Genomic DNA, 18759 nt, shown 5'->3' on the forward strand with positions numbered 1-18759 from the left:
ATAAAAGTTGGTTGCCTCTTCTTAATGCCGCCATTTTGTGATCACATGACCAACTGCAGCTTGACCAAGTTAGATTTGATTTAAATAGCGTTCAAGTACTCAGAGCATCTACATCTAGTAAATCTAAGCAATGAAGACAAACAAACTAAACAATATAACAACAAACACAATATGTGTCATCTACAATTTGTTTTAAGAAATGGGAGCTGAGCTCTACGGAAGGGAAGAACTGCACTCTTCAAAATAAAGGTTTATTTTGGCATCTCTGAAGAACCTTTAACATCACTGGAAACTTTCCATTACGCAAAATGTTCTTTATAGTGGAATAAATGTTTTTTACACTACACTCTACACACAAAATAAATAAATAAATAAATAAATAAATAAAGGTTTCAAACAGGTTTTCACAGCGATTCCATAGAAGAACCTTTTTTGGTTCCCTAAAGAACCTGAACAGTTCTTAAAAGAACCCTTTTTTTCTGAGCATAAAGAACATTTTAATAATCTAAAGATTTTTTTTTTTTTTCCACTATAAAGAACGTTTTGTGGAATGGAAATGTTCTATGGATGTTAAAGTTTCTTCATGGACCAAAGATATCAGTAAAGAACTTTTATTTTGAGAGTGTAAGAAAAAAAAAAGGTTCTTTTAAGAAATGAAAGATTCTTAGGGAACCAAAAACAGTGGTTTTATACGGCATCGCTGCAAAAAGACCCTTTATTTTAATAAATGTGTCTTTTGTGTGAAAACTTGAAAACCTAAACACAATGCAAGGAGCACAAGGGGTTTTGAATTGATAATTAATGCTTTAAAGGGGATACAAAAATAAGAAGAGACGTTAACCTACCTGTAGTAGAAATGTGGCACCCGTCTCCTTCCATACAGAGACACAAACACACACATATTTGGGGGTGTGAGTGTGTGAGCACGTAAAGGGTTAAAGAGGGTTCCTGCTGTGCTCTCTGCTTCTGTGTCTCGGCCCATTACACTTGCCGGAGTACAGCAATATGCCGCCATCAATTACAGCCTGGCTGCACTGCCATCAATACAGAGAGCAGGAGAGAGCAGCGCCACAGCCACATAAACACGACAAACGGCCACATTAAAACCTCCAGCTCACCTCTTTCACTCTCTCCCTCTCTCTCTCTCGAGGTTTGAACCTCTCTCTCTTCCTTCCCAGCTTGCACACACACCTATTTTCTTTAGCTCAAGCCCCTCAAGCTCTTTTCTTTTTTGTTTTCTCCACAAGTGTATGTCTTTGTCCTCATCCCTCTCAGTCTGGCAAACAAAAGCTTTTCTTTTCTATTCCCCACTTGAGCAGTGTTCTGTTTTTACTTATGGCCCATACCTTTCAAAAGTACGGTCATTGGATTGGTGTACCATAAAAACCTCTTGTATGGCTATAACATCCGCTCCAACCATCTCGTCATGGTCTGCTCACTGCACACACATACACACAGAGATCAATACATACTGAGATCAATACACAACAACATTTGACTGACCAGAGGAGGTGTTTGAGAAACCTGTTTGGGGGGGGGGAAATATTAGCACAAAAATTACACACGTTGCCCAACTTGCTTCCATTAAAACGGCAAATGAAAACCCAACTAATCATTCAGATACAGAAACTTTCACAAGTGACAAATGAAGAAAGAAACCGTTGAAGACTTTCATTCACATGCTTGCACAATGAGATGTGTCCTTATGGCCATATTTGGGCCATCTGAAGGAATTTACTTTAATCCACTGACCTTGAAAGAGAAAAGGCATTTAGCAATGAAAAGTAGAGCATATGCAAGTGACTGTGTTCATCTGTCAGAGATCAGTTGAGCCATATACGCACATGTACAGCAGTTTGTCTCTCAGATAGAAATGTCTGGACATGGTTTTGTTACTTGAACGGTTATATCGCTTTGTGTTGAAGTTGGGTCAAATGTGTTTAAAAATGTTTTATTTACTTTTTATTTAAAATACTAAAACAGCCTTTTAGTTACCCTGCGACAAGCCATGCCGCTCACACCACATGTTCTCTTCTCACATGCGTCGACAGACAAGACAGAGCAGATTACTTTTGAAATAAAAAATAAAGTTTTCAAATTTTGTATTTTTTAAGAAATTTAAACAATGTGTGGCTTTTTAATGTGTCGAGACTGATCGCTGTAGCGCCTCAGTTCAAGCGGCTTGTGAACTGATCATCTCTTCTTTCTAGTTCATTTATAGCATCAAATAAACATGAATGGACATCAGAAGGAATGTTGTTTCAACCGCAGAAAGAAGTCAATACACACCATTTTTCAAGTTCAAACCCACCGACATTAATCTACCAACTCCCGACTGCTTTGTCTGACAAAATGGTGGAATCGGCATTATGATTGGTTAGCTCACCTGTCAATCAAACTCCCAGCAAAGGGGTTGAACTGAAATTCCTCTAGTTTTCCCTCCCTTTCTTTCATAATTTCAGTTTATTTTAGCTTTGTGCACCTTTTTTTTTTTTTTTTTTAAAGTTTTACTCACCAAGGCTGATTTATTTGATGAAAACATAAAGAATAAAAACACTGTAATCTCTTAAAGTGACGGTAAAGCTGAATTTTCAGCATCATTACTACAGTCTTCAGTCACAGGATCCTTCAGAATTCATTCTGTGTTGATTTGGTGCTCAAGAAATATTTCTTATATTATCAATGTTGAAAACAGTTGTGCAGCTTAATCTTTTTGTTGAAGATTGAAGATGAAGATTTTATCTATATTCTTTGATGAATAAAAAGAACAAAGGAACAGCATTCTATTTCTATTTTTATTCTATTTCTACTTTCTATTTTTTAATCAGACCCCAAACTTTTGAATCCGTTTGTCATGTAAAGCTGTTTTCTTTAAAAAAATTTGGATAGTTGGAACCTGTTTGCCAGTCAAAAAATAAAAATAAACAAATCCTAAAGGAATCAGACAAGAATCATCTAAGAATAAAAATTTAGAAAAACTGAAAGTCCCATCTTATTTTTTTTTTTGTTTGCAAGATTTCAGTTTAACCAGCAGGGATTCTTATGAGTCTTACTGTATATGATTTCAAATTCTAATAATGTAATGAAAAAAAAAAAAAAAAAAAAAAACATTTGACATCCAAGGCCCAGTTTGGATAGACACAGGATAACAACTCTTTGAGTGTTTAGTCCTTTAAAACATGCCATTCTCCAGTTGTTCACTTAGAAATTGAACATTTTCATACACCTGCAGCTCATTACTGAAGAGAGGTTTTTTAACCACTGTGCATGTCTTAAAGGTGAAGAGGTCTTTCCTTGGCCTAGACTGTCACCACGTGCGACCATACATTCAAGAAAGTGCAGTGTACAAACACGCAAGTGCTTGCATTGACCCTGGCCCTTTCATACAGAGTAAAGCTTTTATAGAAGACGGCAGTGCATCAATTAAACTCATTCAACATGGAAAATGAAGTATGGTGATCAAGAGTTCATTCAGGTCAGAATGAATGAAGAGAGCAGTCATAGTTTCTACAGTCAAAGTAACTGCATAATTATGTGCTTGTGTGTCATTTTTCACCAAGAAATTGAACATTAAGTGAGATTTTTTTATCAAAATCATTTTTCATCTTATTTTGCTTTATAATAGTATACTATACATTAGTATGCACGCATCTAACAGTGCTACATCACAAAGAAGTGTGAAATACAATATTTGTTAGATAGGATATATTTTTACTCAAAAATACAGAGATGTACTGTACTTGCAAAAAAAGAAAAGAAAAAAAGAAATAATGTATTAAAAAACAGCACTTTTCACAAGTGAAAAGTTTCACTCAAGATATTTTAAGTGTCTTACACAAGAACAACTTAAAAAAAATATGGTTGACAGCAGCCCCAAGCTACTGAATTTCAGAAGTGGAAAGATTTGAAGGTGCATGGAAAAAGATGTTCATTGTTTTTCTCAAATTGTCTTGGTGTGAAAGTGTAATCTGAACTGCTTACAATATGGCATACAAAATGTGCTTCGGCTACAGTCTCCCTGGGCGAGATGCAAATTTGATGCAAAGCAAGTCTTTTTCAGACAACACTAAAGACATCCCGAAGGAGATCCCTAAAATAACGTAACTTTTTGTTTACAGTGAAAAGTTTCTGCCAATTGTACAGAAACCTTCATCAACAAAACATAGGAGTGTAATTCGAGCAAGTTAGTATGTGTTGTTCAGTTAGAAGTGAGCTGAGACGACGAGCTGCTGCTGCCAGAGCTCTTGGCGCTCTTCTGCCCCCTGGTGGCACTGACCTGCCGTGGCACTCGCTGGCTAGAACCGTCTCTTGCTGATTTCTCCCCTTGTCCTGAACTTGTTTTACTGCGTACTGCACAAATACACACAGAAGAAACACATGTAAACATTTAATTAAAACACAATCACGTAACACGCTCTATCATTTTGAGTCGGAAGCCGCAAAACATTTGTGGAGGAACAAAATCATTAAACCTCACTTTTGACTTTTCTACATTTGAAAGACTTTTAGCTTAAAGTATGGGAATACCATTAGGAAATTAAAAAAATAAAATGTCATTCTGATGCTCTTTAATGTGGCGTGACAGAAAAAAAGTATTTTAAAAACCGGACAAAAAGGTACAAGTTAAAAGATTGTGTACTTAAAGGGTTAGTTCACCCAAAAATGAAAATTATGTCATTAATGACTCACCCTCATGTCGTTTCAAACCCATTAGACCCTTGTTCATCTTCGGAAAACAGTTTAAGATATTTTAGATTTAGTCTGAGAGCTTTCTGTGAGCCCTCCATTGAAAATGTATGTGCAGTATACTGTCAATGTCCAGAAAGGTAATAAAAACATCAAAGTAGCCCATGTGACATCAGTGGGTTAGTTAGAAGTTTTTGAAGCATCTAAAATACATTTTGGTCCAAAAATAACAAAAACTTTGACTTTATTCACCATTGTCTTCTCTTCTGGGTCAGTTGTATCCGCTTTCACTCCACAGTGATGCTGCTTCTTCTTTCCTGTTTTACAGCGGTTGGCATCCAGCTTATTGGTGCATTACCGCCCCCTTCTGCTCCGGACAGTGACGCGATTAGGACATCCGCGACATGCACACCTATGCACCATTTTAAAAAATATAGCAATACCAAAATAGAAACAATGTAGAATAGCTTGAATACAGCTTTCATCTCCCTCAGACTGTAAACGATGCTCGGGCGCACTAGATAACACATCATCAGCGTCACTGTCCGGAGCAGAAGGGGGCGGTAATGCACCAATAAGCTGGATGCCAACCGCCGTAAAACAGGAAAGAAGAAGAAGAAGAAGAAGAAGAAGCAGCATCACTGTGGATTGAAAGCGGATATACAACAGACCCGGAAGAGAAGACAATGCTAAATAAAGTCGTAGTTTTTGTTATTTTTGGACCAAAATGTATTTTCGATGCTTCAAAAAAATTCTAACTAACCCACTGATGTCACATGGGCTACTTTGATGATGTTTTTATTACCTTTCTGGACATGGACAGTCTACCGTACATACATTTTCAATGGAGGGACAGAAAGCTCTTGGACTAAATCTAAAATATCTTAAACTGTGTTCCGAAGATGAACGGAGGTCTTACAGGTTTGGAACGACATGAGGGTGAGTCATTAAATGACACAATTTTCATTTTTGGGTGAACTAACCCTTTAATGGCATTAATGAGGGAGAGAACTACAATCCCATGAAGCATTGCAAATGAAAAAAAAAAAAAAAAATGGAAATATATAAAACTTTAAAAAAATTTAAAGACAGGGTAAAAACACATTTTTTGCTTGAAAAAAAACACATTTTTTGTTATGCTGGTTGAAAGTCTCTTCACATTCCGATAGGAGTCACTAAGTGGACCATAAAATGTTTGTCCAATCATATCCCTCGGACCGAGGGATACGATAGGATGTCCTACATGCCTGTCCACGTATGTTTTTACATGACCTCATGTACCCTGTTTGCACAGATATCATATGTCATCAGCACGTTTCATGCTATGTAGAGTTAGGACAGATGACAGTCACGAGCACCGCAACCGAAACAGAATTTGGTTTTTGATTTGGAAGAGATGGAAACCCGTGACATTATACTCTGCAGCAGTCAGGTGGTACAGGTCAGTGCTCTTTAAGTTCATTATTATTGTAATATTATGTGCTTTGAAACATGAGGTAGTTTAACACAGTCTCTTGTGTTTTGGAGGAGGCATGGCTTGAGATGCTCTGAAGGGAGGGTGGGATCTTATGCTTTTTTAAAGCTAGCTCGGTATTGCTAACCTTTCTGAAAATGACCTACCCTACATTTAAAGACTTTATGTATACTGAAACAAAATATTTTACAATTATTGCACATATATAAATTAAGTAGTTTGAGAGTGTAGAGAGACTGACATGGGCTGTGTCCCAAATGGCACAGTCTTACAATGGTCACCGCATGTCCATAGGGTGTCCCATTTGTTATTTTAGGATTCAGAAGGGTGCTCGTGAGCAATATGCGCCCTCGATACGCACTTTTACCGAGCCTGCGAGCTTCACAGCAGACATCTACCCGACAGGGAAAGCGTCATGAAAGTGTGGACTCGCGAGATCATGAGGGCTTAGGGTTCCATTTAGGACAGGGCCTCATGTCATTCACAGTACTTCATGGGTGTGGGCGGCACTAATGAGTTATTTTTCCACAATTAACTCTGATTGGTTAATTTGTTTAAATAATTTAGGCTCATTGCTTCAACAGAAGCATATGCCACATATTAACAACCTAGTAGCTTCATAGTACGTCTGTCTGTAAAAGTTAAGTTAGTGTTAAAAATCAATTCCCCTATGGAGAAAATGAATAAGATTTTAACTTTTTTATAGCACAAAATAACATGACTGAATATCATCATGAAAAGACAAAAAATAAAATAAAATTAGTTCACAGATCATTAGGTATAGAAACAATTAGAGAAGAGCATTTAAAAAAAAAAAAAAATTATATATATATATATTATATATATATATATATATATATATATATATATATATATATATATATATATAATATAAAAAAAATCACTATATTTTAACCTGATATTGATGAATTAATTTAACATTTGTTAAAATAAACCTACAGGCACCGTTTAAATTAGTAGAAATATAATTAATTACATCATTAGAGAGAGTTGAGACTTTTTTCTTTTTAATTAAGGGCATAAAACTGCATTTCTGGATCAAAAATGACTCAAAATGATAAAGCAGGTCACAAATTAAGGAATAGAGGACATTTATAATGATTGGTAAAAATTAGGCAACAACTATCCAAGATGGTTTACAGTTGCATTGTGGGTAGAAATTAGTGATGAAGTGGCAAAACATACAAACACCATCCATTTATGAAGTTGACAGTCACATGCATGTTTTTCAATGTCGAAGGCAAAGAGTTTTGCAGGATGCTAGTTTATTAGTGCATTACAGTGTCACATTCGACACACACCATTAACAGACATTCATTTACCATGAGAAACAGAGGACTCTATAAAAGGATGAGAGACGCAGAGTCCATGAGACACATGAAGGAAGCTGATCTGGGGCATTTCACCCCCATATTCGGAGCATCGTGCCTGCAAAATCGCAGGCAAGTTCGGCGAGGCATGAGAATGAGAACAGATATATGGCACTATGAAGCTGAGGCAGGAATTAGTTATGTCAGCATGAGAAATGTGCTGCAATAGTTCATGGCAGTGAAAAGAAGACCTTGAACTTGCAAACGTTGGAATTGAAAAAAAAAAAAAAAAAAGGATGAGGGTACCAAGCTAAAAGACAGAGAGAACAAAAACCTTGAGAGACAGGAGCGCTCGTGTCACCCGCACTGTAGACCACTATCTTAGCCCCTCCCCTAGGTGGGCGGGGCACCGGTGCAGAGGGAGGGGCTGCAGTTTTAGAGCTTTTTCCTGAGACCACACTCTCTTCTTCTAAAGGAAGTCACACAGATTCAATTAAACAATGCTAGCACAAAACACAGAGAAAGTGATCAAAGGACAAAGTCGGAGTTTAAAACTACCACCAGAACAGCAGAGATGTTGTTTTGTGTTGGACATCACCTATTTTCCTTCTCAAATCAGAGAATACTGTGGCACATTATGCTTTGGTCTGTTTACTCCATGGCTTTTACACATGTACCACTCACCTCTAGACTCTGAAGGTGCAGTGGTGGTGTGGGACGCTGTGGATGTTTCACCGTTGGATGTATCAGCAACCTTTTGCCCCGCACACATGGTCTTTAGGGTCTGAAAGACTGCCAGAGGAGCAACGTTCATCTTTAACAGGTCCACTATGATCCTGTAAAAGAGGATGAAGTGTTCATTTAGAATCACCAGACATTAACAGACAAAAAGTGTGAACTCAGAAAAAGAGTTTACATGTCACACAGATTATACTACATAAGATGTTTTTATTGTTTTTATGAAAGTGGCAACAGCGATGGAATTAAAGATGGCAGTGTTCAATAAATGAATATTTGTGTTAATCTACACAGTCTTATAGTTCATTACCTTAAAGAGAATTTTAATTTTTTGGGTGAACTATCCCTTTAAATGTATGTAGTTCACAGTTGCTTCACACTAATGTTATTTTAGTATCATTGAGACACTATTGTAGTTTGTTTTATATTTTTCAAATTAATTTTTATATTTTTCCATTTTATTAAGTTAATAATTTTGTTGTGTTTCGGGGTATTGTAGTATGTCTATATAGCTTTTATTCATTTTTATTTCAGTTTTAGTTATTGTAGTAAATCAATTTAAACTAACTGAAAAATTTTGCCTTGCAACAAGCTGATTTTTTTCTTTTGTATTTTATTTTCAATTAACGTTATATATATTATATACAAGTAATGAAAATAGTTAACTATAATAACCCTACTTCACACATGGCTCACCAAATCTGATAGAAAGAGTGAATCATTTCTTTCAAACAAACATGGAGGAGACAGTTTTTGTTTAATAATTCGGTGAGCTGTTAACCTGGCCCCATTTCAGGCAGACACAAGCAAGAGAGCCCGTTCTCGGTTCAGTGACTAGAAAACAGCTTGAATCAGTTGGATTTGTGGTTCAACTGAATCATTGAAAACATTTGACTCAAAAGAACATTTCTAAAAAAAATAAAAAAAAACCAGACATTGTTGCAAAATTGCTTGTTCTTTTTTTTCCATGCGATAATACTTTTGACAATTTTGCTTCCATAACTTGTCCTCATTCAAACTAGTGGAAGGAAAGCATTCAAAATACACATTTAAGCATTTATTTTATTACGGTTTATCTATTTGCATCTTTAGATTGATCTTTAATAGCCATTTTCTCTCCTGCAACGAGGCAGAAATCTCCATTTCAGTAGCACCTACAACTCCTTACTATTTTCTGAAGGTTTTTACACAAGTTTGTTCATATATCATTTACCTAAGTTACTGCTTAGATTTGTCTGGTTAACATAGTGGTTAAGTTTATGCAAATTAACCCTGAAGTGTAATTAGTGCATATTTAAACAACATTTCACAAAACAATTGTCTTATTGTGCTGTCATTAGTGCTATTCACTGTGGTGTCTTGCCTTAAAGAACCCTATTGGCACTATCCGTTTGATTTTTTTGTGACTCACTTGAAAACCTCTTGATCAATGACTATCCCAGCAGCCTGAGTGAGCTCGAACAGCTCAGTCTCCTCCGCATTTAAGACCTTTTTCTTCTTGATGCTGTATTTCTGCACATTGCCGCTGACGGTGACGCTCAGAGAGGGGGAATCCGGGGCTGTTGGCATCGTCCCGGGCTGCGCTGACTGTGACATCCGCGCCACCTAAACACTATAAAAACATGAAACCACACCAACAACAATTACAAAACAAGCACGTTTCTGTGTCAGATATAAACGATGCTGTAGGTTCCAAAGAAAACACTAATCTAATCTCTTCTCATGTATTTAAAGCCAAGAGTGCGTTGTCCTGGCTTTGTAAATGACCTTTGAATAATAATACTAACGTTACATTATTATAAATGCTGTACAGAAATAACCAAGTGGTTGTGCAAGTATAACAGTCTAGTTGCCACATAAATTACAAACTGAATTCGATAGTGACATGTCCCTGTTCCCTTCCTAATTACAATGTACACAGAAATGTTGTTTAAGCTTTAGAATATAATATAACACTCACAACAGTGCACTAGTGAAACGCCCGCGTCTTTCCTCTGGATTTGTTTTGTTGCGTGATAGCTGCTTCGTCTTCTTCTCTTCTTCCTTGGTGATTTAAGACAGTTGTTTTCCAAAATGTTGCATTACTGCCACCTGTTGTATTGTGTTTAACTTGGCACTTATTAAATTAAATATTTAACAAGTCCAATCTTCCTTGGGAAATTAACTGGAAATTAACCAAATATGCCCTTTCTTGGTCGTTGCTTGATAACGCCAACCAGCATACAGTATGTACTGCCGCCGTCAGGTCTGGAGAAGGCGTTGGCGGTTGTCTTCCTCCAGGGGGCGCTTGGTGGGTCAGGAAACAAATCTCCCCCTTTGAGCTACATTCAAAACTTAAGTTTAAACCAATGACAATAATTTACAACTGAATTACAACAGCAAGAATATTTCACACAGCAATTGAATTGAAATTTGTGTCATGTGGAGCCCACTGATTTATACAGTTTAGTGGTGGAGCGTTTTCAGCTGCTGGTGAATTCTCATGAACTGTTTGAAGCCATCAACATTGAGTGGAACAACATTTATTCTTCTTTCTTTAAAGACAACATGTTAACATGTTAGCAAGTTTACCCATAAAGCTTAAAGTAAACAAAAGGAAAAACTTTCCTGCAATTTAATATTTGTGAATTGCTTGCTAATTACCTGACCAGTGATTTGTGTTAAGACCGTTTAAAGGCTAAAAAGTTCCATTTAATATAGTAATAATAAATATTATCCAGCCATACACTTTAGTATTTGCAGTTCTGTGTGTTATACACATCTAATACAACATCACCGCATGGCAATGTTTAAAACCACTGCTCAATAAATGACAATCAAATGATCTATATCCTCCCAGTTGAAGGTCTCAGACTGCAGTGATAGGCTTCTTGGAAAAGTCTAATAAACTAGGTTGATTGGCACAAGGTATTCTGAAAATATGATTATTGCCCAGTAAATCAAACAGATTAACAAATCATCCAACCATCTATTCTGCAAACCACTTGAAGGGTTGCAGGGAGGCTGAAGCCTAGTGCCTCAGGCCTAATTAACAAATCACTCCAGCAAAAATAAAACAAATGAACAAAATTGAAATTCTGAAAACCCTTTTATTTGTAAAATTGCAATCTCAAGTTTTTTTCTTAACTTAATAGTTTAGTTGAGATCTGATGTCAAAATGTTTGATTATTCAACACAAAATCATGATGAACAACATTCTGTGCTGATATGAGTAGGCCTACAAGCAATCTACTGTTAATCATTATTTAGCCAAAAATAATTAATAAGTGAAAAGTCTGCCATTAAAATGTTTGTTTGTCTTATATTTGTTTGAAATATTATCGACTATGAATAGCACGAAGCAAAAATGCTGTCCTTGTCTCTCAAGATCCGGTACCCATTGCTGGGAATTCTGTCTGATAAATTCTTCCTGTAGCTGGAAAACATGTGATTTGTTACCTGATATTTTTTATCTAAATAAATTACAACAAGATCTGTAAATAATAATGGCAATGGCGGACAATCTGGTGATGTTGATGTACATTGGAAAGCACCCATTTTGGACTGAAAACAGCAGAAAAGAGCACATATCTTCACAAACATACCATATCAGTTACAATGAACGAGTTGACCGGTGCATAGAAAGAGACAAAAGACTGAGGTGGAGAATATCAATGTCTTTATTGTCTTCTTCATTGTTCTTTAAAGTGTTTATGTAGTATGTGTTTAGGCAAGCAGACAGTTCTTGTTTCCAGTTCTTCACCTCTGACAGCAAAACAGGAAACAGGTCTTGCAAATTGCATATCTGAAAAGGGACCCTAACCCTTTCGTAAGATACAGGAAAAATAAAATAGAGAGATAGAAAAAATAGTACATTCACACAAACCATTGCAAACATGCTTGAGCTTCAGTTTATCACAAATGGTGTGTGAGTTGATCAATGTTTATATGTGAATAAAAGCCTAAATTCAATCTGTTCATCATGTACAGTTTTTTCCAATTGCTAACACACAATTTTTCAAACTAGTCTGGTTTTATCAAAACACTTAACAATTCACAAAACCACACACCCAAACTGCAAAATACCTCATATATCCTGCAAAATGAAGCACTGCAACCGAAACTACACAGAGCATTATCAAAATCAAACTTTTGCATGAAATGGCACACACTTCATTCATATTACCAGATTTTTGCCTAACCACCTACACACTGTTGGGCATAATGAAAAGCACCCCCATCTTTAGTATGCTTTGCCATAATACTAAAATATGTATCAGATTGTTCACATGCACAGAAATATTTGCAGATACACACACATGCTGTTGCAACATTTTTATTTTTTTTCCTTCACTACAGTAAACAAGTCAGTACAACATAAGCACAGCAGATATATTTACATGGGACTGAACAAAAATATTCTTACAAAAAAAGTAAACTGAAAAAGAAAATTTCTGGAAAAAAAAAATATATTACAGTAAAAAAAACAAAAAACAAAAAAAGGCAAGAAAAATAATTAGGCAGCATCTTGCCGCACAGCCGGGTCTGGCCACAACGCCTCGTCAACATCACAGGCAATATCTTCCCTTGCCAGACATCGAGGGAAGAAGCGCATTGAGTGCCTTATCCATCCCTGAATTGCACCCACATCAATCTCATCACATGCCTCTTCCATGGCCTGCACAAGAGGCATGCGCACAAAGGGCTGCCGGTCGTATACCTTCCACCGCCATGCCGAAAAGAATTCTTCTATGGGGTTCAGAAATGGTGAGTATGGTGGGAGGTATTGCACGAGAAATGTTGGGTGGTCAGCAAACCAGTTTTGGACTGGGGCTGCACGATGAAAGCTCACGTTGTCCCATACTACAACGTACCGGTTTCTTTGATGGTCTGCATCATTCATACGCTCTGGTGGTATGAGAATGTTGTGAAGTCTGTCCAGAAATGTGAGAATATGGGCTGTGTTGTATGGTCCAAGTTTGGCATGACGGTGGAGGACACCATGCATATTGGAGATGGCAGCGCACATTGTGATGTTCCCACCACGTTGGCCAGGAACATCTATAATGGCTCTGTGGCCAATGAGGTTTCTCCCTCTTCTTCTGGTCTTTGCTAGGTTGAACCCAGCCTCATCTATAAAGATGAACTCATGTGGGATTGCATGAGCATCCATTTCCAGTACTCCCTGAAAACAAAGAACAAAAATCACTCAATATGGTGTTATCCAGTACACTGGGAAACAATGTTGTGTGTAGTGTACTGCAGTCAATATAGTACTTACATCCACATATGCTCGTCTGAACTCTTTGTTTCTTTGAGAGTTTCTCTCAAACGGCACCTTATAAAGTTGTTTCATTCTGATTTGGTTTCGCTTGAGAATGCGAGCCAATGTGGACAGACTAACTCGTTGAATGTTGTTGAATAAGGTGTTGTCTTGGATGATGTGGCTTTGAATTTCTCGTAATCTGATTTCATTATTTTCCAAAACCAAGTTTACAATGGCAGCTTCCTGTACCCCGGTGAACATTTGGCCCCTTCCTCCACCATGGTGTCGTCTCTCAGTCCTTTAGAAAAAATAAAATAAAAATATATATAGGGCTTGGACAATGCAGCCTAAATATTTTCCCCCACAGTAGAGTACATTGTACAGGAAACTTGTACAGTTCATGAATGGCTGATGTCATACACTAAGTAAACAGGTGTCACCCAACTGATACACTATGACATGGGGTATACTACATGTGTACTACATGAAATTTTGGTTACATACCTGTTCTCCAGTCTAAAGGTCCGGATGACAGAGGCGACAGTAAAACGGCTCAAGTTTGGCTGCACTCTCTGTCCAGCCTCACGCATTGTCAACCCATGGTTGATGACATGATCTACTAAGGTTGCTCTGATTTCATTTGAAAGTGTTTGTCTTCTTTGGCCATGAACTCCTCTACCTGCTCTACCCCTACCTCTCACTCTTCCTCCCCCTCTTATTCTCAACCTCCCTCTTCCTCTTCCTCTTCCTCTCTCTGCAATGTCTTCCATTGTTGTTGTAAAAAAAAAAGGTTCTCACCTGTGGTCTTTTCATAGTGCTTACATCCTGATTGAAGTGTTAACAATTAACCACTGAGGTGTTTGGCCAGGTGGCACATGTAATTGGCCAATTAGCTCATGTAGTGTCATTTTGAATGGCAGTGTTTTGAAATGGCAAACATGTGACTTTATGTCAGATTGTTGTGTCTTATGCAGAGAACTGTATTTAGTGAATTTAAAAAGTGCTATTTTGAAATAAAAAATTTGTGTAAAACAGAAAAGGTGTTTAGACTTTTGGAGACTTGAGAAGAAGTTTTGCTCTCTGTGTGTCAGTTTAAATAATTGTGCTGTGCATGTCATTTTAGTGTGTTAGCAATTGGAAAAAACTGTAAAGTGATTGAGTCTCTTCAGAAAATGTTGACTAAACCACTTAATTCATATGGATTAATTTGACGATCTTTATGAATTAGGAACTTTTTGAAGCGTCAAAGTGGTAGTTGCATAGCTGTCAACAGAGGAACAGAAAGCCTCACATTTCTTCAAAAAAAGATCTTCATTTGTGTTCTGAAGATGAACGAAAGTCTTACGACACAAGGGTGAGTAATAATGACAGAGTTTTCATTTTTGGGTTAACTATCCCATTAACCACTGATACAAATCAAAATGGATCCATGCTTTTCATGTTGTTTAATCCAAATTCTTACCCATCTAAATGTTGCAGCAGAAAGTTGGACTCATCAGACCAACATTTTTCCAATCTTCTTTTGTCCAATTTTAGTAAGCCCATGTGAATTGTAGCCTCACGGACATCTATAACATCTCCCTAAGCCAAGCCATCATACCATCGTGCTTCAAGGCCACCAAGTCACCGGCATCAACACCCATGTGCTTTGTCTGATAAGTTCTTGTCTGTCAGTGGTGTATATTATGTCTACCTGTTGTTGTCCTGCTCGTACTAGCTTTATTGTCTTATTTGTGCCTGTACTTACCTTGCACATTGTGCATTGGGAGAAATGCAGTTACGCTCTGCTGTAAACTATTGGTTGTATGGTTGGAATGACAGTAAAGTACACTTGAACCTTAACTCAGTTTCCTGTTCTTATCTGACAGGTGTGGTCTTCTGCTGCTGTAGCCCATCTTCTTCTAGGTTTGATGTATTGTGCGTTCAGAGATGCTCTTTTGCATACTGTGGCGAGCAGGGTGGGCGAGAGCCGTGAGGGAACGGCGCGGGGCCGGTGATGTGAGAGATAACAAGCTCCACCTGCGAGGCGCACCGGCCTTTAGTCACTCACGGAGGAGCTCCGGGAGCATAAAAGGAGGAGCAATGACAGTGAAGGACAAGAGAGGACCAGACCTGGATCTTATTTTATGTTTTATTATGCTTGTGTGGCCGGCAGACGTCCGCGAGGGTCTGCCAGCATTACTTTCGTTTTGTTCTTTGTTTATTTTGGTATTAAAGTTATGTTTAACGTTCGCCGGTTCCCGCCTCCTGCTTCCCATACTTACGAACTACGTTACCTTGATTGTAACAAGTAGTTGAGTTGCTGTTGCTTTTCTACCAGCTTGAACCAGTCTTTCCATTCTCGTCTGACCTGTGGCATCAATTTTCACCCATAGAACTGCCGGTCACTGGATATTTTCTCTTTTTCGGGACATTCTCTGTAAACCCTAGAAATGCTTGTGCATGAAAATCACAGTAGATCCGCAGTTTCTGAAATACTCAACAACAACCAGTCATGTTCAACATCACTTAAATCACCTTTCTTCTCCACTCTGATGCTCAGTTTAAACTTCAGCAGATTGCAGCATACCCTTCAGCATACCCCATACCCTTAAATTGGGCACTATGTGAAGGGACAGCCATTTGTAGTGGTGTCTGAAACCATAGAGGACTTGCCCTTTGATCGTGAAAGTAAAAGTGCCCTTTGCAATGGGGAAAATCAAGTACTTTTGTACTTTTACTCAAGTCAAAGTAAAATGGAATACTTAATATTTTTAATGGAGTATTATTTTATTAGGGTATCTGTACTTTTGCTCAAGTACTTGATTTGAGTACTTCGTCCACCACTGTCATTTTGTTGCTCTAGTAATAGTTCACATCTCTCTTGTATTTACTCACCACCCAGGCCTACTACATGCGTGAATCAGTGGGAGTGGCTAAGGAGGCAATGATGTAAAAGACAGTCTTTCGCCATTCAATGATACTGAGACAAAACATTAAAGTCAGTGAAGACAGTCACTTACTGACATAACGATGCAATCTGTGTAAAGAGTCCCCATCACTAATACGCACAGACTGCCTGAAGAGGCCTACAGAAAATCAAAGTGATATTGTACAAAAATAAAAAGTCATAGATTCAAGGACCGGAACTCAAAAAAGCACATCATTTATAGGAGACATTAAATGTAAATAAGTGACATGTTATTACAGTTTTTTCCAATTGCTAACACACAATTTTTCAAACTAGTCTGGTTTTATCAAAACACTTAACACAATTCACAAAACCACACACCCAAACTGCAAAATACCTCATATATCCTGCAAAATGAAGCACTGCAACCGAAACTACACAGAGCATTATCAAAATCAAACTTTTGCATGAAATGGCACACACTTCATTCATATTACCAGATTTTTGCCTAACCACCTACACACTGTTGGGCATAATGAAAAGCACCCCCATCTTTAGTATGCTTTGCCATAATACTAAAATATGTATCAGATTGTTCACATGCACAGAAATATTTGCAGATACACACACATGCTGTTGCAACATATTTATATTTTTTCCTACACTACAGTAAACAAGTCAGAAAAACATAAGCACAGCATATATATTTAAATGGGACTGAACAAAAATATACTTACAAAAAAGTAAAATGAAAAAGAAAATTTCTTAAAAAAAATATATTACAGTAAAAAAAAAAAAAAAAAGGCAAGAAAAATAATTAGGCAGCATCTTGCCGCACAGCCGGGTCTGGCCACAACGCCTCGTCAACATCACAGGCAATATCTTCCCTTGCCAGACATCGAGGGAAGAAGCGCCTTGAGTGCCTTATCCATCCCTGAATTGCACCCACATCAATCTCATCACATGCCTCTTCCATGGCCTGCACAAGAGGCATGCGCACAAGGAGCTGCCGGTCGTATACCTTCCACCGCCATGCCGAAAAGAATTCTTCTATGGGGTTCAGAAATGGTGAGTATGGTGGGAGGTATTGCACGAGAAATGTTGGGTGGTCAGCAAACCAGTTTTGGACTGGGGCTGCACGATGAAAGCTCACGTTGTCCCATACTACAACGTACCGGTTTCTTTGATGGTCTGCATCATTCATACGCTCTGGTGGTATGAGAATGTTGTGAAGTCTGTCCAGAAATGTGAGAATATGGGCTGTGTTGTATGGTCCAAGTTTGGCATGACGGTGGAGGACACCATGCATATTGGAGATGGCAGTGCACATTGTGATGTTCCCACCACGTTGGCCAGGAACATCTATAATGGCTCTGTGGCCAATGAGGTTTCTCCCCTTCTTCTGGTCTTTGCTAGGTTGAACCCAGCCTCATCTATAAAGATGAACTCATGTGGGATTGCATGAGCATCCATTTCCAGTACTCCCTGAAAACAAAGAACAAAAATCACTCAATATGGTGTTATCCAGTACACTGGGAAACAATGTTGTGTGTAGTGTACTGCAGTCAATATAGTACTTACATCCACATATGCTCGTCTGAACTCTTTGTTTCTTTGAGAGTTTCTCTCAAACGGCACCTTATAAAGTTGTTTCATTCTGATTTGGTTTCGCTTGAGAATGCGAGCCAATGTGGACAGACTAACTCATTGAATGTTGTTGAATAAGGTGTTGTCTTGGATGATGTGGCTTTGAATTTCTCGTAATCGGATTTCATTATTTTCCAAAACCAAGTTTACAATGGCAGCTTCCTGTACCCCGGTGAACATTTGGCCCCTTCCTCCACCATGGTGTCGTCTCTCAGTCCTTTAGAAAAAATAAAATAAAAATATATATAGGGCTTGGACAATGCAGCCTAAATACTTTCCCCCACAGTAGAGTACATTGTACAGGAAACTTGTACAGTTCATGAATGGCTGATGTCATACACTAAGTAAACAGGTGTCACCCAACTGATACACTATGACATGGGGTATACTACATGTGTACTACATGAAATTTTGGTTACATACCTGTTCTCCAGTCTAAAGGTCCGGATGACAGAGGCGACAGTAAAACGGCTCAAGTTTGGCTGCACTCTCTGTCCAGCCTCACGCATTGTCAACCCATGGTTGATGACATGATCTACTAAGGTTGCTCTGATTTCATTTGAAAGTGTTTGTCTTCTTTGGCCATGAACTCCTCTACCTGCTCTACCCCTACCTCTCACTCTTCCTCCCCCTCTTATTCTCAACCTCCCTCTTCCTCTTCCTCTTCCTCTTCCTCTCTCTGCAATGTCTTCCATTGTTGTTGTAAAAAAAAAAAGGTTCTCACCTGTGGTCTTTTCATAGTGCTTAC

The 18759-nt window shown here is 38.0% G+C and overlaps 1 protein-coding gene across 2 annotated transcripts; it reads right to left on the reverse strand.

Moving 5' to 3' along the window:
- Window positions 1-3671: 3671 nt before the first annotated feature.
- Window positions 3672-10434, reverse strand: mzt2b (mitotic spindle organizing protein 2B). 2 transcript variants are annotated; one of them, XM_067376135.1, is made up of 5 exons: window positions 10190-10434; window positions 9641-9841; window positions 8176-8327; window positions 7826-7960; window positions 3672-4350 (listed from the first exon to the last, which is right to left on the reverse strand). In XM_067376135.1, the coding sequence occupies exons 2-5, from the start codon at window positions 9823-9825 to the stop codon at window positions 4199-4201; spliced, it is 624 nt and encodes a 207-aa protein (XP_067232236.1). In that variant the 5' UTR covers window positions 9826-9841; window positions 10190-10434; the 3' UTR covers window positions 3672-4198. The 2 variants fall into 2 exon arrangements, with proteins under 2 accessions (XP_067232236.1, XP_067232237.1); XM_067376136.1 differs by lacking the exon at window positions 7826-7960.
- Between the last annotated feature and the right edge of the window lie 8325 nt (window positions 10435-18759).

This window comes from Chanodichthys erythropterus, chromosome 22 (assembly GCF_024489055.1).
Source record: "Chanodichthys erythropterus isolate Z2021 chromosome 22, ASM2448905v1, whole genome shotgun sequence".
In the NCBI taxonomy this organism is placed as follows: Eukaryota; Metazoa; Chordata; class Actinopteri; order Cypriniformes; family Xenocyprididae; genus Chanodichthys; species Chanodichthys erythropterus.

Excerpts from the sequence above, each read along its gene's own strand:
- mzt2b (XM_067376135.1), bottom strand. The coding sequence starts at position 9,825 with ATGTCACAGTCAGCGCAGCCCGGGACGATGCCAACAGCCCCGGATTCC. Across the intron at positions 8,328-9,640 it reads ATTGATCAAGAGGTTTTCAA|GATCATAGTGGACCTGTTAA; the intron begins GTGAGTCACAAA and ends CCTCTTTTACAG. Across the intron at positions 7,961-8,175 it reads TGCACCTTCAGAGTCTAGAG|AAGAAGAGAGTGTGGTCTCA; the intron begins GTGAGTGGTACA and ends GACTTCCTTTAG.